The sequence below is a fragment of the Emydura macquarii genome, unplaced genomic scaffold (genome assembly GCF_026122565.2).
Source record: "Emydura macquarii macquarii isolate MOO-44397 ecotype Brisbane River unplaced genomic scaffold, CSIRO-AGI_Emac_v2 contig_3647, whole genome shotgun sequence".
NCBI classification, from domain to species: domain Eukaryota; kingdom Metazoa; phylum Chordata; order Testudines; family Chelidae; genus Emydura; species Emydura macquarii.
This window is the reverse complement of record NW_027133784.1, coordinates 712,152-736,928: the sequence shown is the minus strand read 5'-3', so window position 1 is coordinate 736,928 and position 24,777 is coordinate 712,152. Positions and strand designations below refer to the sequence as shown.

General features: G+C 60.9%; 1 protein-coding gene across 1 annotated transcript; it reads right to left on the bottom strand.

Annotated features, from left to right (window-relative positions):
• Positions 1-1,572: 1,572 nt before the first annotated feature.
• TUBB3 (tubulin beta 3 class III) lies at positions 1,573-18,954 on the bottom strand. The gene is made up of 6 exons (XM_067536761.1): positions 18,011-18,954; positions 13,949-14,025; positions 10,730-10,917; positions 5,102-5,210; positions 4,075-4,185; positions 1,573-2,964 (listed from the first exon to the last, which is right to left on the bottom strand). Exons 1-6 carry the CDS (start codon positions 18,952-18,954, stop codon positions 1,889-1,891), a joined length of 2,505 nt encoding a protein of 834 aa, XP_067392862.1. The 3' UTR covers positions 1,573-1,888.
• Positions 18,955-24,777: the final 5,823 nt, after the last annotated feature.

The window sequence follows — 24,777 nt, the reverse complement described above, 5'->3', positions numbered from 1 at the left end:
GCCGGCTGGTGTCTAGCGGCATCCGGAGCATTGCCCCTGCTCGCAGGTGGGCTCAAGACTTGATCACACCGCTACCTTAGGTGGCAGCTGAACTGCCAGCAGCTACTGCTGGGTGAGGTGAAGGAAGCGGGACGGGAGGAAGCCGCCTGCAGCGCCTGGACCCGTAGCAGGCTGCACCCACACTTGCATCTAAAGGAAAAGCTGGGGAGATGCTGCCCAGAGCAGCCTGGCCGTGAAGCTCAGGGCCCCGTGAGCCAAGGGGAGCACGGCGGCTTGTTCAGGTGCAGGAGGGATTGTCCAGCCGCAATACCAGGAGCAACTGCAGCTCCAGCTGTTAGCAGAATCTCCTGCAGTGCTCAGCACGGGGCATCCCTGCCAGCCCACGCCTCTCTCGAGGTTCCCCCCAAAGAGCCGTTTTATCCCACCCCCTGGAGCAGGCCCAGCTCGTGGGTTGGGCTGAGCTTAGGGTTTTGACAGAGCTGTTCCACCGTTCCCCAGCCAGGGAACCGACTGCAGAACTCCACCACGGCACAGCATGGTGCTCCAGCACCTCAGAGCCTGCAGGCCACGGAGGGAGTCTCAGCAGCATCTACAGAGCCTGAAACAAATAGCGGAGATGGGAAACCCACCGTGGTTAGTTCCTCCACTTCTGATCACTGCTGGGGTTTTCCAGCTCCAGGGTGCTCATCTCACAGCTGCAGACAGCCTCCCAGCATGCCGAAAGTCTCACATCACCCTGCCGCCAACACCTGCCCCCCTCTACACAGCCGCTCTCAAACCGAACATCTCTAGCGTAGGGGTGAAGTGAATGGATGATGCTTCTAGCCAAGCAGGTGCGGGGGGGACCATCAGTCCAGGCTGCGTTCTGGAAGCGCCTCTGCTGTCCAGTTCACCCGCAGCTGCTGGAGAATTCCCCGTCAGCCACAGCATCTCGTGGCGGAGTTGGATCGAGCTTGCTGCAGTGCTCTGAGCACCTGGCCTAGCAGGGTGCATGGAGCGGAAATCCTGCAAGGAAAACTGCCTCCGGAGCATTTTGGGAAGCCTTTGCTCCCGCATGCATCCTGTGGCCCCTGTGCCAGCTCAGAGCTGTGGGAGGGCTCCAGGTTGTCAGGACTGAAGGAGAAACGCCTCTTACAAGCAGACCGGCACCACCCTAACTCCAGCAACTCACTTCCAGGGCTGTTTCTGGAGTGGGAGTGTCACCGTCACCCAGTTCTCCACCAAGGAGCAGATTAAATTGCAGGGGGGAGGGGGAGTTATCTGCTGGCACGATATGCAGATTTCTCACGTGCGTGACCCTGGTGGGCAGTTCTGAGCCACCCCTCTGACAGTTTGCAGAAGGGGCTGCCCATAGGGATTCAGGCTGGCATTTCAAAGGTGCTCAAGGCCCCCCCAACTCCCACTGAAACTCAGGAGGCTCCTCCCAAGCCCCTAGCGTTAGCCCCTGGGGATCTAACAGAGGTGCGGCACACCAAGGGGAGAAGGACAGCATCCCCACTCTGCTCACAAGCGGCATGGCCATGCTCCCTTCGCGCAGCCTGGAGTTGGAGCAGGAATGTGGCAGACAGCAAGTACTGGACAGCAATAAGTTTATTAAGTATTCCAAAAAATAAAAATTGACACAAACCAGTAAAAAATAAATCAGGGTCATTGACATTAGAGTCATGGGGATGGGGTGTAGCTGCATGAACTCAAGAATGGGGAGAGGAGATGGCTAGTAAATACTGAATGATTTAAAATTTGGAACCCTTAATCAGAAGCGACTAATGCCGGCGGTCTAGTAGTCGGCTAACAGGTAGCGAAGATGGAGGTCTGTGTTGGACAGTAGGATGCTATAGACGCTTGACCTTCATGGTGAGAAACTGGACACAGGCCAACTCTAGAGGCTTCACTTGGCACCCTGGGCCTCAGATTCCTCCTCATCGTCTTCATACATCTCCCCTTCCTCCTCGGCGGTGGCGTCCTGATACTGCTGGTACTCCGACACCAAGTCATTCATGTTGCTCTCTGCCTCTGTGAACTCCATCTCATCCATGCCCTCGCCCGTGTACCAGTGCAAGAAGGCTTTGCGCCGGAACATGGCGGTGAACTGCTCAGAGATGCGCTTGAAGAGCTCCTGGATGGCCGTGCTGTTCCCAATGAAAGTGGAGGACATCTTCAGCCCCCGGGGCGGGATGTCACAGACGGCCACCTTGACATTGTTGGGGATCCACTCCACAAAGTAGCTGCTGTTTTTGCTCTGGATGGCGAGCATCTGCTCATCCACCTCCTTCATGGACATGCGGCCTCTGAAGACCGTGGCCACCGTCAGGTAGCGGCCATGACGTGGGTCACAGGCCGCCATCATGTTCTTGGCGTCAAACATCTGTTGGGTGAGCTCGGGGACGGTGAGGGCCCGGTACTGCTGGCTGCCGCGGGCGGTGAGTGGGGCAAAGCCGGGCATGAAGAAGTGGAGGCGAGGGAAGGGCACCATGTTGACTGCGAGCTTCCTCAGGTCCGCATTGAGCTGGCCAGGGAATCTCAGGGAGGTGGTGACGCCGCTCATGGTGGCAGAGACCAGGTGGTTGAGGTCACCGTAGGTGGGGGTGGCCAGTTTAAGGGTCCGGAAGCAGATGTCATACAGGGCCTCGTTGTCGATGCAGTAGGTCTCGTCCGTGTTCTCCACCAGCTGGTGGATGGACAGGGTGGCGTTGTAGGGCTCCACCACCGTGTCGGACACCTTGGGGGAAGGCACCACGCTGAAGGTGTTCATGATCCGGTCGGGGTACTCTTCGCGGACTTTGCTGATGAGTAGGGTGCCCATGCCCGAGCCGGTGCCGCCGCCCAGCGAGTGGGTGAGCTGGAAGCCCTGCAGACAGTCACAGTTCTCACACTCCTTCCTCACCACGTCCAGGACAGAGTCCACCAGCTCGGCCCCCTCTGTGTAGTGCCCTTTTGCCCAGTTGTTGCCGGCGCCACTCTGACCTGTGCGGGAGGAGAAGACACAGTGGATCTCTTCGCTTCCATCAGTGGGGAAGCGGCTGCAAACCAGGACGAGAGGCTTTTGCTGCAGGAATTCTGCCTGCTTGAGGAAATCCCTCTCTCCTGGGCAAGCCCAGCTACCGGCTTTAACAGACACGATATTCCCGGGGAGGGCGGCTGTACCGCAGAGCTGAGATAGGAGAGCGCCTAGATGGTGCATGAGACCAAAGCCAGGGAGTGCCTGGACCAGCCCTCTACCCCCTACAGCCGCCATGGGTAAATCTGAAGGCACTAGAAGGCAGAGGGGCTCAGCCCCGTGGTGACTCCCACGGCATGAGGCTGCCCCGTCCTCGCTGTGCTTTCCCAGCGGCTGGACTGTCTTGCTTTCATGGCCACACAGGCAGCCCAGCAAATGGCTCCTAGGCGAGTCCTGCAGCCGGGCAGGCCCAGGGGAGCCACCCGTTGAGTGGGGAGATCTCTGAACAGAAAACAATTCAGTCTTGCACAGGGCAGAGGTCCCCAAAGGGAGGGGCTGGGGGTCCTGGAAGGGGAGAGGCAGGGACGGTTGTTGAAGCTATTCTTGAAGGTCCTGCCCCCATTCGGAGACCTTTCCAGGGCTTTGGCCAGGCTTTCTGCCCTGCGCTGTTCGGCTGTTTGCTCCAGCCCTGCCCTTCCCTCCGCCCCTTCCCCTCAGCTTCACGCCACACCTGCCCCCCCCACCCTCTTCACCCCTGCCCTGTCTCACTCCCCCCCCCCCCCTTCACTTCTCCATATCGCCACCTAACTAAACGCACCTGCCTCCAAGCAAGTCAGAGCTCACAGACCATTTGCCCCATTCACACTGGTTGTTGCCTGTGCACCAGACCCCTTCCCCCAACACTGGGTCTGTCTGGTCCACTCAGATTAAGCTCTCGTGGGCAGGGACCATTTCCCAGTGTTTGTACAGCACCTTGCACGAAGGGGCCCCATTCCTGGCTGGTCCTTAGGCACCCCTGTAACAACACTGCTGCATAAATAGCAGCACACGCGGCCCAAAGAGAAGAGCGCGCTGTGTCCCGTGGAGCCAAGTGTGCAGCGCCGAGCCGGGTGGGAAGATGGGGGGCTGGCACCTACCAAAGATGAAGTTGTCAGGTCTGAAGAGATGCCCAAATGCCCCCGATCGAACACTGTCCATGGTCCCGGGCTCCAGGTCCACCAGGATGGCACGAGGTACATACTTGTGAGCTGGAAAAGAGACCACACGTCCCTCTTACCCGGCGAGGCCCAGCAGGGCAGGTCCCACTGCACGGACCCAGATCCCAGAAACGCCACCTCTCCTGCGGAGACCCCACCCTGGGCCCACCTAGGCACGGGCAGCGCCCTCCCCATCATCACCGGGCCAGTTTGTTCCCTTCCGACGGCTGGAGCTTCGGCACCGGGCAGTCGGGGTTTGGGACCAAGCTCAGGACGGCAGCAAGCTGGAGCAGGGCTGGGAGCTTCCTCACTCACACACCATCTGCCCCCTTCGGAGGGAGAGACTCTTACAGAGGAGGAAGGAGCCGGGGCAGCTCCTCTAGCCAGATGGGGGCATTAGCAGCAACAAGCCAACTTCACCCTGGTTTCAGTCAGGCCCACCCCGTGCCAGCGCCACCCCACACAGACGAGTCGGGGCCTGCTTCACCCGCCGTTAACCCCAGCAACCGGCCCTGCACCACAGGGACCAGCCTCCAGCTGGGGCGAGGAGATGGACCTAGTGCCAGTCCGAGCCTGCAAGCCAGGCCTGGCCAGCACAGGGCATTACAAAGCAACGCAAAGCTCCCACTCCTCCCCGGGCGTTCCCAGCCCACGACTCCTTGGGGAGCAGGTGGCCATGGACGGACTCCCCAGAACTGCTCCATTTCAGTCGAAGCTCCCTGCCTGGGGGGAGGCAGCTGGGGCTTTTCTGGACCAGGTTGGGAAGCCCCAACTGCTGGCAGCTCCCCCTCCCTGGACTGAGGGGCCAGGGCTTCCCTTTCTCACATGGGAGAGGCGGCTCTGGGTAAGCCCGTGCATCCCCCGGCGTCACTGAGAATGCCTCTGCCATGTCACGTGCTGCTCCAGTCAGCCCCGCACGGCACGGGGGACGCGCACCAGCCAGCCCTGGCCCAGCAGGCGGACTTACAGGAAGCCTCGTTGTAGTAGACACTGATCCGCTCCAGCTGCAGGTCGGAGTCTCCCACGTAGTTACCGCTGGGGTCTATCCCGTGCTCATCGCTGATCACCTCCCAGAACTGAGGAGAGAGCACACGGCACATTCAGGGGGCGCAGCGGGGGGCACCTTGGGCAAGGACAGGTGCTGCACGGCGCTCGAAGGGGCAGTGCCAGGCCGGCTTCCTTTGTTCTGCAGGGAACGGACAAAGCCAAACTGCCCCGTGGCCAAAGATTTCAGCCTGGCCATCCCCTGCGCAGTCAGGCCTGGCACCCGGAGCAGGATGCTGGCTGATTCTCCAGTGGCCTCTCGCAGGGCTGGTCCCCACGCTAGGCTCCCTGGCCTGCTCTGCCTAGCCCGAGATGCCCCGGGAGTGTGGGGAGGGATGACTCCTCCCAGCCGGACACCTGGCTGCCAGGAACCCCTCCGGCTCGTTGGCTAGAAGGGGTCTCTATGGCAATGTAATGCCCTGGCTCCTGTCTGGAGGCAGAGCTGTGAAGGCTGGCGAGGCAGCAGCCACAGAAAGGGGTACGGAGTCTGGGGGCATTGCCAGGCCACGGCAGGGCACTGGGTCGGGTAAGGGGACAACTGCATTGCGCTCCCAGCCTGGATGATCCTCTGCTTACACGGGGAGCGGCAGAGCTGCCTGTGGCACTCCTCAGGCTGCTAAGATGCCTGAGCAGAGACATTAGGTGCCACCAGCCAGCTGCACCGTGAACCAGCAGACGGGACCAACCGTGCCCAGAAGCAATTCCCAGGTTCGTGACAAGAGCTGGCTTTGGAGACCGAGGCCTGAATTCTCCGTTCTACGAATACCTCGATCTTCGACTAGATTCCAAGGCCAGAAGGGACCAGGATGATCTAGTCCAACCCCCGTACAACACAAGCCAGAGAACTGCCCCAAAATAATTCCCAGAGCAGAGCTGTTCAGATGACAGCCACTCCGTGTCACCGATGGAGACTCCACCACGACCCTGGCTAAACTGGCCCAACAGTTCATTACATGCAGTTATAAACGTACCCCCATTTCCAGTCTGGATGTGGCTCGCGTCACCTTCCAGCCCTTGGATCCTGTTGGGCCCCTCTCCCCTAGCCTGAAAAGCCCATTATTAAGTATTTGTTCCCCACAGTGCAGTGACACATGCCACAGGGGAGAATCGACAAGAATCCAACACGATGGCCTGTGTCACGGGCTCTCCCGGGTTACTGGGCAAAACAGCGCTTCTCGTCGGTAGATCTCAAAGCTTTACAGCGCAAGTCCCATTTACAGATGGGGAAACAGAGGCATGGGGGGACGTGACTCCCCCAAGTCACTCAGCAGGCCAGTGAGAGCAGGGACTAGAACTCAGGATTACAGAGCAGTCCAGCGCTCTGCATGCTAGGCAACACTGCCCTTCTGCCGGGATGGGGCAAAGGGGCCTTGGTGTGAATGAGAATCCAATTGAACTCCTAAGAAGTGGAACTGGCTCAGAGCCCCTCGGGGCAGCGCCCACGGGGGCTGGATCTGGCTGCTCAGATGCTCTCTGCTGTTTGAGAAGGGATCCGAGTTCACACGTCCAGCTAGGCACAGAACGGCAACACTGGTGCCCAGTGGAAGCCCACGTTCGAGTGACAGCCCCGGGGGCCGGTCCTGGGGCTGACAAGACACTGCAAAGCACCAGTTCAGCCGGAGCTGCGCCGAAGGAGTCAGCGTCCATTAGCGGTCCCTGGAGGTCCCATCGTTAAGCAGCACGTGTCACAAATGGCTTGAGTGGCAGGGCTGGGAACTCCTGGGAGCGTCCGGAACTGGCCACGCCTGGGGTTTGTGTCTCGCCCTCGGCCTGCTGGGGCGGAGGCAGTCCTGCATGCACAGCAGCGCAGTGAGTGGCGCCGGACGGGAGCTAGCCGTGGTGCTGCAACACGCTGACCTCGGGTTACCTCCGCGAGACTCGCTGCTCGCCTTTGTTCTCCCTCGTTTCGTAACCGGCGGCAGCGGCGGCCGAGGCTGACAGTGCAGGTGAGAACCTCGCCCTAGCTTGGGCTTCGCTTCGCGTTCAAAGGTGCCTGAAGCCAGGAAACTCCGTTCAACCTGCCGCTGCCCTTAACTCCCTGGGCTCTGCCAGGTATCAGCCAGGCCTCAGGCTGCAGGGGAGAGACGTGCCGCGGCTCCCTGGCGCAGCAGGAGGGGCGGCCAGGCGGCGAGCAGCACTTGCGACTTTGCAGGGGTCACTCACACAATTAGCGTTTTAGCTCGGAAGTCACATGCAAAAGCTGCCGTCTGTGCAGAGTCCTGGGAGTGGGGGAACACTAGCCACGACCTTCCCTGGGGGGCTGGGAAGACAAGCTTGGTGCAAGCAAGAGCACAAGGCAGCCCGCACAGCACAGCGGGTGGACAGCTTCCCTTGATTTTATTTCAGGAGTCATTCCTCTCCCCCTTCCCAGTGCCCTACCTTGGAGGGCTGGGCGCCGCTCCCCCTGGAGCGCCTGTGGCTGGGGAGGGAGCGCCGTCCTTGGGAGATGGACACTTCATCTCCTGGGGGGTGCTGTCTGCGTGGAGCTGCACAAGTGGGGGAAGGAGCCACTCACTGCCAGGAGACTGACAGAGGCTCAGAGCTCAGGCTCACCCAACTCTGAATACGGGGACATGCTGCTGTGTGCGTTTGGGGGAGCGTCAGGGAGACTCCTACCCCGGCAATGCTACACGTTGGAGGGCCGTGCTATTAAACCGAGCTTTAATTAGAGCGGCAGCCACGGCGGTAAGAGGACAAATTGGAGCTGATAGCAAGGTCAGGGTGATCTCAAAATACCCGGCAATGCCTCCGTGCGATGAGCTCCTTTGTTCAGCTACGCACTCTGTGCAGAGGTGACCTCATCTCGCCGAGCCACCCTTTGTTAAAGGGCCCACCTGAACCTCCAGGGACGGGGAGTGGAAAGTGCTGCGTTTATGAGCCCAGGAGTCAAACCTGGCTAGGGCTCACCCCTACAGACAGGCTGTGCGCCGGGGCTGCCCCTCAAAGCCGCTGGCAGCCTGCATTGATCAGACATGTCAGCTACAGGGCTTATGAATTCCCGATGAATTATTCATGTTGATTAACATATAAATGAGTCTCCTCAGGTAGCAAATAGAGATTCCCCAGACAATGAACCCTCAGGAAAGGATTGAGTCTGGCACTCAGCACTTGAGATTACTCTGGAGCAGCGAGGCAAGGATTAAGAGCCATTGCTCAGCTACTAACCAGGCCAGTTGGAGACGGGTTAATTTTCAGTCCCCGTCGGATCCCAGGGGGTGGCAGAGTGATGCCCAGGCTCCGCTCCATGGGCAGCCCCTATTCCTCCTCCCGCTCTGCCAACGTTCCAGCCAGGGGAGACAAGTCGCTCCTGGGGATGAGCCTCATGCTCCATGGCGCTGGAGCCTTTTCACTCCCAGAGCAGAGGTGGGCTGATCCCAGGATTCATGCGGAGACATATGGGGCAGTGGGCTGCACATTCCTGCCACAAACCCTCCTGGAAATGGGGACTGGCAACCTTCCAGGGCTAATTATTCTGCTTGGTAGCTGGCCTCTCCCCCTTCACCAGCCACTTGGCCTATTAGTGGCAGGTGTTCCCCTTGTCCCCCGGTGAGCAGGCTAATGAGGAGCCATTCCCCTTCATCCCACGCAGTAGCTGCACAAGGGCTCCGGAGCCCTGATTTGATTTCAGCCTCCCCTCCCCAGCCCCCATGGGACAGAGCAGGAAGCAGCCCAGTCTCCTGGCAGACTTGCCTTATTCCACATTCAGAGCAGGCACAGATGTCGTCCCCCCCCCCTCCGAGGCCTGATTGATGATTAGCTGTCTCACACTAAGTCACTGCAGCAGGTGTCTGGAGCAGAAGCCCCCGAGATCTGGACTTGCAAAGCTGGGTATCTCAGTCTGCCCCTAACAAAGACACCTTCCCCTGAGCCCCAGCTGTCGCCTGGGTTTCTTGCCTACTAGCCATTTCCCTGCTGGCTACAGAAACAGGACTGCCAGATGCCCCCCCCCCCCCTACTGATGGTTTCTGCATTTCACACACAGGGTGCTGTGGATCTCACAGGAGAAATCTCTTCCAGACCCCACAAGCCACCCCTGACAATGGATCTGAGCCTCCGAGCTGCTCCTGCCCAGCTGGGATTTGGGAGGAGGCTCCTGTGTCAGGGGAGGGGGCGTGGAGCATGACAGCGCAGCGCTTTTGTCCTGCCCCGTGCGGCCGCTGGAACCACTGTTGCTTTGTCACCGTTGCGCCGGAGCTGGAGAAAGCGCAGGCTGCAGCGTTGCCCTCAGACCCAGCTACACAATCAGCTGCTCTTTGTGGAGAGGGACCCAACCCCGGGAGCTGATGGGTCTGAAGCGATCAATGGGATTCACACCATGGAGGGGGGAGTCAGGACAAAGGGGCCCGGCAGCACGGGGCTCGTAACTGACCGAGGAGAACAGCTGCCTGTCCAGGTCCGGCTGTCTACTGCAGGTCAAGGGGTTTGCGTGGGGCATGCAGTGGGGCGTGACTCACACCAGGTCACAACCTGCATGGGGGGGGTCAGGGACCAGCTCTCACAGCCTCCAGTTAGGGTGTGCATGGGGCCTGTTCGACCAGAACAAAGCCACTCACACAAGCATCCCTGCCGGTGGCTGGGCAGGTTCAACAGCTGCTGGAGACATTGGGCGTTGCAGCATCCTTATGAGGGGTGGGCGGGGCAGCTTCTGCCCCCTGCCCTCTCTGGGGAGCTGAGGGGCTTCATTGCCAGTTTTTCCTCATCAGAGACATTGGATGAAGGATGCTCAACAAAGGGCCGCGCCTCCTTTGCCTTTATCGATGCTCCTTTATTGTGCCCGGGTCCCTGTCACCCCGCAGGCAGGCTGGGGAGAGATCACGCCCCACATCTCCGTTAGCAGGACTGCCAGGCCCACACTGGCCCAGACACCCAGCCTTCCCCGCTGCAGCTCTGGTCTGCGCAGCAGGAGAGGCTGGCAGGGGCTTGTGGAGGGGACGCGTCTCTGCCATCCAGCCTGGGTCAGCTGGAGGGGGCGACCTGCCCATCAGAACCTCTGGGCCAACTCCTGCACGACTGACAGCCAGGGCTGCCCCCTGCCCGCCTCGCCCCCCAGCACCGGGTGGGAGCAGCCCCTGGGAGGGGCGAGGGGGCAGGGGACGCTCACAACAAAGAGGGGATGCTGCAGCCCCCCGCCCCCACCCAGGCGCCCTGCCCCCACCCCCAGCATCGCCCCAGGACCGGGGCTGCGCCCAGCCAGAGACCCGGGGAGCCCCCCCGTCAGCATGGGGGCGGGGGACCCGTGCCAGGGCAGCCGGTGCCAGCGCCGGCCCTGGTGGCGCAGCACGGAGCTCGTCCCTTTGTTCCCAGCTCCGCAGTGCCGGGGCGTGGCTCGCTCGCCCCCCCGGCCGCGCTGCGCCAAGCGACTCGCCAGTCCCCGGGTGCGCTCCCAGCCGCCCGCCCCCTTCACCGCGGCCCCCAGCCCCGGGGCGCCGCCCCGTCCCCTCCGCGCCGGGAGCCGCTCGGCCCCTGCCCCCGGGCTGGGGATGTGGGGCGCATCCCGGTCCCCGGGGCCAGCCCGCCCGTGCGCCCCCGGCAGGTGCCCCCGGCCCGCTACCTTGGCTCCGATCTGGTTGCCGCACTGGCCCGCCTGGATGTGCACGATCTCCCTCATGCTGGCCCGGGGCGGCGGCTGTGGCTGGCGTGCGGGCGGCTCGGGGGGCGCAGAGCGGGGCCGTCTGCGGAAAGCGGGCGGCTGCCTGGAGGGGCCCTTTATAGGCGCCTGCCACTGCACCGGGCCGGCCGCTGACGTCACCCCGGCCCGGCCCACCAATCAGCAGGCGCCGCCGCAAATGCGGCAACATCCCTGCAGCATCAGCACCAGCGCATCCCTCGCCCGGCGCCGCCTCTCGTCTCCCCGCCCTGCGCCGCGCCCGGCCGGGGCTGGCGGCCACAATACAGCGGCGACCGCGCCCGGAGGGCAGCCGGGGACCCCCCAGATACAGGCCGGGGGCAGAGCCCCCCGCCTGAGTCCCCCGCTGGGGGCGGTGCAGGTGGTGTGGTTCTGGCACTGGGCTTGAGTCCCGGCTCTGCCCCCGTCTCCCTGTGTGCTGCATCAGTCACCTGGGGGGAGACGGGGGGATCTCAGACGGGCTCAGCGCTGGGTGCACGTTGGGTGCTGGCCAGCCTGGAGCCTGCCCCCCCACAGGGTCTCCACCCCTGTTTTCCGGTCTTCCTCCCCCACCCATCTTGGCCCTTCGCGTTATGAGCTCTTTGGGGCAAGGCTTGTCTCTGGCTGTGTCTGTGCAGCACCGGGCACAGTGGGGCCCTGATCCCAGCTGGCACCTCCAAGTGCTGCCCTTGTACAAGTACTGAAAGCAGCACCTGTCACGCTGGCTGGACGGGGGGGCGGGGAGGGGCATTTATTATATTATTTAACATCAATACGTCAGAATCATAGTAATTCATGAGCTATGCGCTTGGTCAGGTACCATTAGAAAGGCTGTAATGTGCTACCTAAGATGCTAATGTTTATGTTCATATGTTATGTGTGTAATGGAAGTCATGGATATGTTTGTATCTATATTTCAATCTGTGCTGTGTCTGGGCGACACCCCAGACAGGATGGCTGCAGCACTAGCCTGCTTAACGGCCCATTAAGGAAATTCACAGGTACAATGGGCCCAGGGGGAGAAGCCAGGGATACACCTGATGAGTCACCAGGACTTTTTCATGTGACTCTGGACTCCATCTTATTCCTGTAAATTTCCACAAGCAGCATGGCAAAAGCCAAAGGACATAAAAGGTAGCTATACCACATCCATTTGGTCTTCAGTCTACCTCTGGATCAATTCATCTACAACTGAACTGAGTCTGTGAAACAAAGGACTGAGACCCATCCAGGTACTGGATGTACATCAGAGGGACTCTACAAGCCTGCAAACACCACAATTCTTCTAGAAACCTGATATCTAGGGACTTTCCAATCAATTGTGTGTGTCTGATTGCTTTAATTATTTCACATTTCTCTTATAGTTTGTTTCTTTCCTTTTATAATAAACCATTAGTTTTAGTTACTAAAGTATTGGCTGGCAGTGTGGTATTTTGGGTAAGATCCAAACTTATATTGATCTGGTACTGTGGCTGACCCTTTGGGGTCAGGAGAACCTTTTTGGTAAAGAGCAGAGAGTTTTAAATAACTGGTCTCTTTCCGGGACCTAGTGGCTGATTGAGAGCCGGAATGCAGTGAAGGGGGCTGTGTATATTTTTGTTTTGGCTTCTTGATAACCAGTGTGGGGAATCAGAAGCACAGTTTGTGGCTGGTTGGGGAGTCTGACTTCAGTGTCACCCACCAGTGTTGGGAGAATCTGCTCTCCTTTTGCAGCCTGCCCTGCCCTTGGCATTTCCAGGTGGCTGCCCTGGGCACGGACGGGTCACAGCACCTCTCAGCACGCATGGGAGCAGTCCCACCTCCTCCCCAGCCAGAGCTGCTAAAGCACACGGTGCATTGCCAGCACAGCGCCATCCAGCACGCTGTGACTGGTGATCAGGTGCACCAGGACCAGCTACAATGGGGACTCCCTTGTGCAAGGTGCTGGGCAAACACAGGAGCAGCCAGTCCCTGTCCTGAAGCGTTTACAACCTAAACAGACAGACACAGGGGAGGGGTACAGCCCAATGTACGGTGGCAAATGGCCTGTCAGTTCCCAGGCCCTGGCATGGACAGCGGCCAGCACCAGATGTGCTCTTGGGTTTCTAGCCCCATCCAGGCCTGTTCTGAAGCTTCGCAAGCTCTTGGCCCCCACGAGCCCTTGTGGCAATGAGTTCCACAGGTTAATTGGCCACTGTGTGAATGAGCATTTCCTGCTGTCCTGGTTTTCAGCTGGCTCCTTTCCAATTCGTCGCAGGGCCCCTGCTCCTGCCCAGTCACCGTCACTATCCCAGCCATGATTCGGTGTGGCTGAGTCATGTCCCCTCTGATTCAGCTCCCCACTGGAGTCCGTCATCAGCACCTGCTATGCAGGAGGGGGCACGGCTCTCCAGCCTCAGAGGCACCTGCTATGGTGCAGGCGGGGTGCACAGCCACTTGGACTCAGCGCCACCCACTTTTGGGCCAGGGGGGTCTTTTGGGTCACTCCCCCTCTGTGCAGGGACAGGGGGTGGGGCTCGTGCCTCTCAGCGAGTGGGCCCTCGGTACTGGTGGGTGGACCCCGGGGGCTGCCCGCTCGTCTGCTGTTTCTGGAGGCTGCCGGGAATAGCCAGGACACAGGCTGACCTTGTCCACATCCCCTCCTGCCCCGCCTCAGAACACCCCTGCCCTGCGCCCTTGTCTCTGGGCTCTGGTGTGGGAAGCACAGAGCTGCTATAAATGGCTGTCCACCTGCCACAGAGGCCCCTGTGTTGAGGGAATTCGGGGGGGGGAGGGAGAGGCTTCCTGGCCCCTGCCGCGTACCTTGCATCATCCTTTACTCCTCTGCTGCCGCTAAGCAGGCCACCGCCATGTCTCAGGGGATGGGGGTGGGAGGGGTGGGTCAGCGTCAGCAGGGCTGTCTCTGTGCAGCTGGCAAGGTGTTGGCCCAATCTTGTTTTCATGAACTACATTAAAGAAAGAGCCACAAACACCCCCCCCCCTTCCTACCAGGAGGCATTTCAGCCTGACACGCTGCAACTTTGATCCAAAGATAAAACCTCAACTGACTGGTGTTGTTCTACCCTTTGAAATGTTCACATCAGCCTTTCAAAATATCCATTGGCTGCAGATTAATTCACGTCTGGCTGTACTTTCTGTAATGTGTAAAACCAGCCACTGCCCCTGTTATCTGTTCATTTTACCCACTTGCAATATGTTTGTAAAAACCCTCTTTGAAGTCTAAAAAGCCGCACTGTGCAATGTAATGACGTTCACCGACCGAACTGTGACAGACACGGGCAAAAATGAAATCATGTTTGCTTTAAATACGGTAATATGTGAATTCTTCAGCGAGGAGCTGGCCCTGAGTGATTGGAGTGTGAATGGCTGAGCAACTGAGGTGGGTGTAGACAGGGAGTGACTGAACAATGGTCAAACACGATGAAGAAAACACCAGCCTCACCTCAAAGGTTGGTGGGAGGGAGAAAGGAGCGAAGATAATAACTTTTACCACTCAACTGGCCGAAGAGGAGCCACCCTGATAACTCTGGAGTCAGCCCACTGCAAAGAACAAAATCTGATCAGACTTGCAACAATGTGGGTGATTAAGGATCACACCAAATGCAGTTGCAGCAGGACAGAGCGAAAACCCACAGACTGACATGGGGTCTTTTCCCTATAAAATGGGACAGACAGATGAAGGCGGGCGGTTTGGGTCCACAGCACCAACCAGCCAGGAGCACCGGTGCGCGTCGGCGGGCCCTTGCGCCTCACCCTCGTGCCGCAGTCACCTGGCCAGTGACTGCCACGAGCACCCAGAGGCTGGTAACTATAACAACTGTGAGACCCCATGTGTGTTTGTGTGTCTGTGTGTGAGTGTGAATGAAAGCACCCATTGAAACGTGTGGCTCTGTAATTGCAGTATTGATACAACGTTGATGCTGCTTTCCTGGTGTTTGCATTAGTGACACTATCCCACTAAGTAAAGCACAATAGCGATGGTGTTACCGTGTTGATACTTTTCTATTGATACTATTGACCACATTTCTGGGTTCACAATAAACGTGGCTTGTGGCCTTAGCCCCTGAAAAAGCGCCTGTGATATTTGCTCTTTGAATAACAAAGGGTCCCTCTGTGGGGCTATTCCCTGGGTGGGGAGGGGGGGAGAGACAGGGGCTGTACAGCCGCTCTGCACAGGCCAGAAAGCACCAATGCACCCCCACCCGGAGTAAGACGCCAAGCGACTGGGACTGCAGCGTTACCGGCTCCACCGGGCACCCGGGGGCGGGGCAGGGTGAGGGGAGCTCTGAGCAGGATATCCGCACAGTGTAAAACTAGCCCTTGCTGGGGACAGTGGAGGCAGGGGATTGCCAGCCCTGGAGGAGGAGGACACGCTGCCCTCGCTAGAACAAAACCCGCCTCTGAGCTGCTGTGCTGGGCCGGCTAATCACCTGCCTTTGTCCAGCTGGAGGCAGCCTGCAGAGAGAGACACTTCTCTGGGCCTGTCCCACAACTGGCCCCCCAGACCCATGGGGAGGCTGGTCCTGGGGTCTTTCTCCCTGGACAGCTGGTGCCTTCCTCTTTCTCACCCTGCTTTGCTTCTTGCTGGGAAGGGCTGGCAGGTTTGCTCTGAAGACACGTTTCTCCGGCTGGTTTTCCCATGCGACGTTGGCACCAGTGGGGCCTGGGGCTGGGCAGCCGCTGCCAGCACAGCGAGCAGAGCCGCCACTGCTTTCTGGTCCGGCTGGGTCCAGCTGCTGGCGTTTGCTAAGGCCCGTTTAACCCCAGTGCCACTGGACTGCTGGGAGCCAGGACGCCTCTGTTCAAAGCCGAGCACGTGCAGCACGGCGTTTGCTTTCGGTGCACGTCTGGGGGGGGGGGGGGGCCGCTGCCAGCACAGCGAGCGCTGGAGGGGGCTAGGTGTCTCTGGTGGGGGTGGGGGTTTGGGGAGGGGAGGTGTCTCTGGGGGGGTGGGGGTTTGGGGCGGGGAGGTGTCTCTGGTGGAGGTGGGGTTGGGGGTTTGGGGAGGGGAGGTGTCTCTGGTGGATGTGCTTTGCAGCTTGTCATTTGGGGATCTCCATTCCCCATCACCGGGGTTGGTTGCCAGGACTCCTGGGCTCTATGCCCAGCTCTGGCACTGACTCACTGTTACCTCTGGTGAGCACTGTGCATGATGTGCCTCAGTTTCCCCACACCCCCTGCCTGCCTGAGTGGAGGGAGGGACAGTGCCAGACAAAACCCCTCAAGCACCCAGGAACTGTGTGTATTCCAAGCCCTCTCCTCCCCCCCCAGCACTCCCAGCTCTGCTCAGCCTCTGCCCGGGGGACGGACAAGGGCAGTGCCAAGGTGAGCAGCCCCTCGCCCCCCGGGCTGGGGCCAGCACTGAAGCCAGAGGTTTGCTAAGGCAGCGGGAAGCCTGGCTGACTGGGGCAGACCAGGGCCATTCCCATCACACGGCACCGCAACGCAGCGGGGGGGCGACGGGGGGGAGTGGGGACGACATCTCCTGGTGCTGGGCGCTGCAGCCTGCCCCAACCTCCAGGAGGCCCAGGGAGAAGCCTGGGGATTGACTCCAGCAGCCTGGAAACGGCAGGAGCCACGCGTAGATGCTAAGAGCTGGCACCATACACCACTTGGTCCCCCCCCCGCCCCAGCATCAGAGCAAGGCTCCCCCATGCCTTGAGAACCGGGGGAAGGGGGGGGGGGGGATGAAAGGGGGACAGGAAAAGGGCAAATCCAGCTCCTAGCTCTAAAAAGGGAGCTGAGGACTGCCCCGGGGCAGCTGAACTTTGGTACCCGGCAAGCTAATGGGAGCCGAGAATCAAACAATCCAAGACAAACAAGGTGCTAAGTAACAGTCAGCACGGGACAGACCATGTCAAACCACCCACCCCCCTTCTCGGCAGGGGAACAAGCCTGGCGGGGGGCGGGGGGGGGAGATGTGACACAGCTCAGCTTCACTGAGGCGTTTGAGAGCGTCTCATTAAACAATCTAGCGAAACAGCCTCCACAGACCTGCTGGGGGTGGGGGGGGGGCACAACGGGCTGGCAAAGTGCGCTCAGAGAATCGGTGTCAATGGCTCACAGTCCAGCTGGAAGGGCCTGTTGAGTGGCCTCCCGCAGGCCTGTCCTCGGGCCGGTTCTCGTCAATATCTTCACAACTGATGTGGAGCCTGGCCTGGCGAGAACGCTGCTAGCGTTGGCGGAGGACGCCAGGCTGGGCGGGATCAGAATTCAAAATGATCTTGACAAACTGGAGAAACGGTTTGAAATAAATAGGATGCAATTCAATAACGACAAACGCCGAGCGCTACACGGAGGGAGGAGCAGTCAACTGTGCACACACAACCTGGGCAATGCCTGCCTAGGAGGGAGGGTGCAGAAAAGGATCTGGGGGTTAGCGTGGATCACAAACTAACTAGGAGTCAACGCGGAGATGCGACGGTCACTCAGGAGTGTTGTAAGCAAGACACGAGCCGTGATTCTTCAGCCGGGGGCTAATCAGGGCTGAGCAGTGCGGGCGGCGTGTCCCGGCCCGGGCTCCACGTGTCAGGAAAGAAGTGGATCAATGGGAGAAAGTCCAGGGGAGAGCAACAAAACTGATGCAAGGTCTAGAAAACCTGAGCTAGGAGGGACGATGGGAAAATAAACAGGGTTGGCTGGGTCTGGAGGAGAGCGAGGGAGGGGACATGCTAACGAGCAGCCAGCACACGCAGGACTGTTCTAACGTGGAGCGGGGTCAATTGTTCTCCTGGGTCACTGAGGACAGGACAAGAAGCCGGGGGCTGACTCTGCAGGGAGGGTGGCTTAGGTTGGACGTGTGGAAAACATCCGTCCCCCCTGCCCGGGTGGGTGAGCACTGGCACAAATTACCCGGGGAGGCTGTGGCAGCTCCCTCCTGGGAGGAGTTTAAGAGAGGGTTGTACAAACACCGGCCGGGGCGGTCTAGGTGTAGCCCCAGCAAGCCCTTCAGTGTGGCATCCCTGCCTGGGGACAGCGAGGAGCAGCGGCGCTGGAGCGGCTGGGACGCACTCACCGTTTCTCCAGTGGCGGGAGAACATTCGCTTCTGTGCCCACGAGCCGCACCCAGCAGCCGGTCAGAAACAGCAGCTCCCGTGCCCGAGGCCCTGCCCCGATCTACACCTGCCCCGGGCTCAGCTGCCCCCATGCGCACGAGGGGGGCGCCGTGCTCCGGGCTGCAAGCTGGTCATGCAGTTACCTCTGCGAGCAGGAACCCCTCTAACAGACCCTCAGCCTCGCCAGGGTTACCAGGAGCACAGCACCACCTCCTTCAAAGTTTTCCTGAGCTCCTGGCTTCTGAAGGCATAAATGAGAGGGTCTATGACCGAGTTACAGATGATGAGGATGAGGAAGAGGTTGAAGTAGTTGAAGAAGCAAGTGCAGAAGGGGTTCTTGGGGCAGGTGACGATCAGCGTCAGGTGCAGGAAGAAGGGGCCCCAGCAGACAAAGAAGACCCCCAGCAGGATGGTGAGGGTGACCGCCCCTTTCATGCTGCTGATCTGGTAGACGGTGCGCTTCTTCTGCAGGCTGGAGATGTTCTTGGCGTGGTGGTAGGCCAGGGAGAACATGTGGATGTAGAGCCCCATCATGAGGATGAGCATGGAGAGGAAGAAGCTGACGAGGCAGAGGATGACGGCGTTGTTCTTGTAGTAGGCGATGAAGATGGTGCTGGAGATGGTGCTGGCGACCCAGATGCCCACGATGACGATCACGGCCCGCTGGATGGTCATGATGCTGTGGTAGCGCAGGGCGTAGAAGATGGTGATGTACCGGTCCACGGCGATGGCCCCCAGGAAGGAGAGGGACGAGACCACGGAGCTGCAGATCATCATGTCGATGACGTTGTCCATCTGGCGGACGATGCTGGTCTGGATGAACAGCACGCCGTGCTCCATCAGCAGCATGAACAAGGTCTCCACCAGGTTGCTGACGCTCACCAGCATGTCGGACACGGCCAGGCAGCAGATGAAGTAGTACATGGGCGAGTGCAGGTTCCTGTTCTTAATGATGGCCGTGACCACCAGCACGTTCTCCACCAGGCTGACGAAGCCCAGCGTCAGGACGAGCTCGTTGGGGATGAAGACGCCCTGGCACCAGGTGCTGTTCTCGCTGGCCGTCTCATTGGTCCTGTTGCCGGGGGTCGTGGAGTTCAGGGAGTCAAGCAGCATCTGCAGTGGAGCCAGGGCCGGCATGGCTCCAGCTTCGGGGCGGCTTGCGCTGCTGGTAGACACAGGCAGGAGCAGGATTATCCACCGCTGCTGCTGCTGCTGCGGCTCTGGCCAGAGCAAAGCCAAGCGTCTCTGCTCCCTCGGGGCGTTCAAGGAGCAAGCGTTGGGAGAGCAACGCTCCACAGTGCAGCAAACTGGAAAGTGGTGTTTAGCGTCTCCCTGCACTGGAGAGCAGAGGATGCCCGGAGCAGACAGCGGTGGGACTCCAGCAGAGGGAACACGCAGAGGACGGGTCCACGGGGCACCCCCAAGGCTGGAGGGACGCACTTCTGAGACGCACTCCTCGTCGTGGGAATTCGGCGCTGGAAAAAGAAGACCACAGAGAAGCACCTGCCGGACTCAGGGGGACAGACTCAGCAGCGTCCGTGCACTGGATCCCAGGGGCGTCCGGGTTCCTGGACACGGCCCAGTGGGGAGCTGGCGATGTGCGTCCGGGCTCTGCTCGTCTGGGCTTTCCGGATCCCGACTGGCACAGGAGGGGGAGCCCCTCGGGTGCTCCAGCACTTTCCCTGCTTCTAAACCCGCCCCAGCTCCACTTCCTAGACCAGCGGCTGTATTTATCGCTGGCCCAATGTAATTGATTAGCCGGAGTTGACGACAAAGAAAGAGCCCTTTCTCTGCCCAACTTTAAAGGCAGCCGACTCAGCTCCTCCTTCCGAAGAGGGTGGTCAGCCACATGACAGCATCGCATGCACGGCGCGCCTGAATGGCAGCTGCAGGAGACGTTATGAAACATCCCTGAGTGATTTCACCCCTTCACCAATGACCTGCCGGTGCAGCACCTGTGGTCCACCCCCCACAGGCAACGTCCCCAGCAAGGGGCTGACAACAAATCGCTAGGCACCCACCGAGGCAGAGGGCCACCACGGGCAGGCGATTGTTTCACCGGCTGGAAACGGCCTTCTCTGTGCCAGTGTTATGTCCATTGCCTGCTGGTGGGCGCCCACGGGGCTCTCTTCCCAGACCCCCGGCGGGTACCACACAGGGCACCTTCCTCCAGGCCTCTTGCTATTGACAGCCCTGCTTTGCGGTGCCGCCGTCGGCTGCTCCCAAGGGCTGCACAGCTCTGCTCGCTCCGTTGGTGCAGGGGGGGAAGACGTGTCTTCCAGCCGACCCCGCCGGCCTGGGCTGCTCGTCAAGTGGAAGCGCATGATGGCGGTGCCTCAGTGGTGCCTTCTCTGCGCTTGGCCCAGGCACCATCAGAAACCCCTCCAGGATGGCGGGGTGAGGAAATTCAAGGTTGGGCTCTTTATTCCCTTTAATGAAGCCCCACCTGCCCTGTGCTGGGGTGCGTGGAGCCGTGACGCGCATAAGAACAGCTGCGCTGGGTCAGAGCAATGGTCCAGCTAGCCCGGCGTCCCGGCGTCCCACAGCGGCTGGTGCCAGGTGCTGCAAAAGGAATGAACAGCGCAGGGCAATTACAGATCTCTGCCATACCCCCTTTGCCACGCCGAGCAACCTGAGCGTCTGTTCAGTCTCTGCTCACACAGCAGCAGTTCCACACCCCTGTTCATTTCGGCTGCCCCGATGCACGTTTGTGAGCTGGCCCAGGCAGCGCGGCGCGCAGGTTCCAGGTGTGGGGGCACCAGGGATTTAGACTGAGGCATTGTGACATTTACAGCTTTACCCAGCCTTTTCCTAGTGATTCCCAACAGGCTGGTGGCGTTTTTGGCTGACGCTGCGTGTTGAGCGGCTGTTTCAGAGAACTCCCCACCGGCTCCAGGTCTCTCTCTCGAGTGGTGACAGCTCGATGGGTCCCATCGTTTTGCATGGGTCGTGGGGATGACGTTTTCCAACGGGCAGGACTTTGCATTTCTCAGCACTGAACTGCAGCTGCCACGTCACACGCTGCTCTTCCATCCCGGGAAGGTATAAAACCCCTTGTCCCCGGCTGCCATATTCGCTCCATGCCCCACATGTCCCACTAGGGAAGATCACTGCCAACGAGCCGGACTTGCAGATCCTGAACTTACCGGCTGGTTGAAGAATTGAGCCCTACCAGCTAATGCAGCTGAGCCGTGGAGCCGGCTGACCCAGACACGGATTTGTCACCTTGGATTTGCCTGGGAGGTTTCCCAGCGCTCGTCTCTCCCCCTTGCCTGCCTCCCTCCCCGCCCCCTGCTCCATTTACCCACCAGGCAGTCTGGGGTGTGGGCCGCAGTCCGGCCTCAGTCACACACCTAGATCCAGACCAGACCAGCTAGAACCTGGCCCGTGGCTCCTAAAAGAGCAGCTGGCTGGTGGTGGCGGGGGGGGCTCCACAGCTCCGATTTCCCAGCGTGCGCGCGAAGTTGCTGGGCTGGAAGGCAGACGGCGGGGGCAGGCCGTGCGGCGAGCCCTGAGTCACACGTCAATAAAGCAGCAGGCTGCGTGAGCGTCCGTGCTGGGCATTGACCGAGCCCCCTACCCGACTCCGTGTAGCCGCGCGTGGGACAGGCCCAGAGCTGATTACAGACGCTGCCGACCGCCGCGCTGCAGCGGCCTCAGCACGGCACGTGACCGAGGCCTCTGGACGGCGCAGACCTGCTTCCACGGTGGTCGCGAGCAGCAGAAAAAGGCGCTCGTCTGGCCCAAACAGCATCCCTGGTGGTGGCGCACAGCGCCCGCCCTTCACCCGCTGGGGTGGCTCAGGGAGGGGTGACGGGGGGGCTCCATTTTGCCAGCCCCGTTCTGACGGCGGGTGCAAAGCACGGTCTGCACTTACGGAGGCCCCCTGTGACCCTAGGCAAGGTCCAGCCAAGCCCCTGGCAGCAGCCTCAGGGCGTTTTGGGAACCAGTGAAAGCCAAGGAGCCCCTGGCCAGGGACCCTGGGATGGCAGGAGAACGGAAAGGACCCGACACTGGCTGTGGGCACCAGCGACAGCTGCTGCTGGCTCACGGAGCATGCGGTGCCGGTGCCAGCCGTGGGAACAGACAGACAGACTGCCAGGCCAGAGAGGAGGAGCTGGTCAGCTGAGTGCGGGACGAGACGGGCCAGAGACCTTCCAGGGACACCTGGCTCAAGCCTAATGCCGCCTGCCCGAACGCACGGCCCGCCTTGATTTAAATTCTCCCACAGAGCGAGTCCAGCCCAGCCGCCGTCACTCATCCCAAGGTCAGTGTCTCTCACGGTTAGAAATCGGGGTCTTGCTGCCCCTCTGAACGTGCCCGGCGTCACCGCCCAGCCCTGAGAGTGTGTTCCGCCAGCAGCCCCTCGGCTCCGATCCCTTCTCCCCGCGCTGGTGCGCACAGATCGCGAGCCGGTCACCTCGTCGTGCTCCCTGCCACGCCACCCAGCGTCCGTGCGGCACGGGCCGGGGGAGCTGCCGGGGTGCTGGGCTGGGGCCCAGCCGCAGGAATTTGCTAGACGGTTGCTGTCGTTTCCCTGCGCCCGGGGGCACCACCGCTCGGCCAGTCCAGCCCCGAAGCAGCGCTGGGTGGCGCGTTTGAAGCCCTCCCCCGCCCAGAGCCAGAGCCAGCCCTAGCCAGGGCTCAGACCTTCGGCATCTTCCTCCTCTCCCTCTATCTTGTTTTCCTCTTGGGTACCAGGGGAGCCACCCCAGCCATAGGCTGGGCACAATCCAGCCCCCGTGGGGGAACCACAGGCGTAGGGCGCAGAGCTGGGAGGGGCCAGTCTGAGGATGCAGGGCCCAGCCTGGCTTAGAAAAGCCACACAGGCCACGTCCAGGGGGTTCCCATTTGCCCCCCCCCCCCAGCCCAAATGCCCTTCCCCCGAGAAGGGACCTGATCCTGGAGCCCCATGGCCCCCAGGTGGCAGAAGGACGTAGCATGATGGGTTTGACTGTGACCCCGACCCTGCCAGGCGACTCCCCGCAGGGACTGGCCCCCTCCAGCGTCATGCCACCTGCCAGCGCAGGGGTCCACAGCCCCCCTCAGGCCTGCCCCACAGCGAGGCTGGAAAGCAGCTGTTCTACCCCCCCCCCCCCCGTCGCATTCTGAGCGGGCGCTGAGCGCTGCCCGTAGCAATTCTGCTGCCCCGCGTCGCTCCCTCCAGCCAAACCCCGGCCCGAGCACGTGCGCCCCGCGGTGAGGCCCATAGCCTGATGCGGCCGGGCCAGGGGCAGAGTTAAGGTTACACACGTCCTCTGACCGCTGTCGTTTTCTGACTGCCGAGGGCTGAGCGTGGCGAGATCCACCGTGTCTCGGGAACGTGTCAGTGCCCACCTCTGGGCCTCTCTCCCCCCCTGGCAAGGGCAGCCGGAGGCCCAGCAGTCAGAGAGGAAGCACCCACGGGCTCTCCAACGCCCGTCCCACCTCGCGTGAGGGTTGCCAAAGAAAATAGTGGCCTGGGCCCCCCCCATTCCTCTCACTTAGCTCTGCCACAGCTTTGCCCTACTGTTTCCCCTCCCAGATCCCACCACCCACAGCCCAGGGGGCCCCTGCCCTGCAGGAGACCCTAGCCCATAGCTACTCCCGGCCCCTTTCCCCATGCTAGCCCCCAGGGAAGTTGCAGTCCTGAGCCTGCTCCCCACCACCCCAGGCACCGCGTGGCCACCCCCGTGCCGAGCTCCTCTTGCTACAGTGCGCCAGCAGGAGCTCCCCTCCCACGGGTCCCATCCTCCCGGGGCCCAGGATAAAGGCCAGGGTGTCTCTGGGTGGGGGAGGACCGTGGGCCCAGCTGATTGTCATGTGCCTTTGTTGATGCCCGAAGCTGCAAATCTGCCGGAGAGGAATTGAAATATTATCCAACGGCTGATTCCTGCTGCAGCTCCCAGGCCAAGGGGCGCCCGGCTCCTCCCCGCTGACGGCCACGGGGCCCCGCTTCTTGCAGCAAGTCACCCAGTGCGGGGGCAGGTCGCCACCCCCAGGGCCCAGCCCTGCAGCTCAGAGCAGACTCCAGCCGTTGCTGGGGTGGTTGGAATTGCCTCCCCGTAAAACAGCACAGCCATGAAAGGCGGAGGCGGCAGTGGCCACTGTTTACACCATCACCCATTGCGCAGGTGGTAGAGACAAAGCCCACCCCCGCTGGCGGTCAACAGGGGACAACACAGCTCCCAGCAAGAGGGGGCAGAGGGCCCTCTCTGGGCAGGGGGGTGTTGCAGGCTCCTGGCAGCCGTGGTAAGAGAGGAAAGGATGCAGAGGAGTGGCAGGGGGAAGCACCAATACCCTCACTGCAGGCCCACGCCCAGCCAGGGCTTCCCGCAATCTAGGCCTGGCCAGCGAGGTACCGGGCGAGGCAGGACCCCGGCTAAAGGAGAAGCGCATTCCTCGCCCCCGCAGCTGCTCTCCTGGGTCCAGCCCGCAGGGGACATGCGGCAGTCGTAGTTTCAGCTTTATCAATACGGCCTTTGAGAACGAGGCTATAACTGGCCTGTCTGCTACTTCAGAGAGCCGAACCCGACAGCCAGCTGCGGCGGGACGCGGCAGGGCAGCGCACGGGCTCTGGGTCCACTGCAGGAGCCACTTGTGAGCACAAGACGCTGCCCCACTACGCTGGAGAGCGATGTTCACACAGCAAACACATCCAAGCACGGGCTCTTCGCTGGGTGCAAGCGGGGCCCGCCTGGGGCAAAGAATCCAGAAACGGGGCCAAACCCAACTGCGCACACCAGGACCCCCCTCTGCCCCCCCCGGGGGGAATAACAGGCCTTTCCCTTCTCCAAGTAGGGCAGTTATGGGCCTCTGCCAGAAGCACCCCCTCAGCTCAGTGCAAGCCCAGCCTGCCCTCCGTCCCTGAGGAACACAAGACAAGACCGTGGGAGGTGACGGCACAGGCAGGCCTGCGGCTAGGGGAAGGGCGGGAACCAGACTTTGTTAGTGGGAGCGAGAGGGAGAGAAGATGGAGCT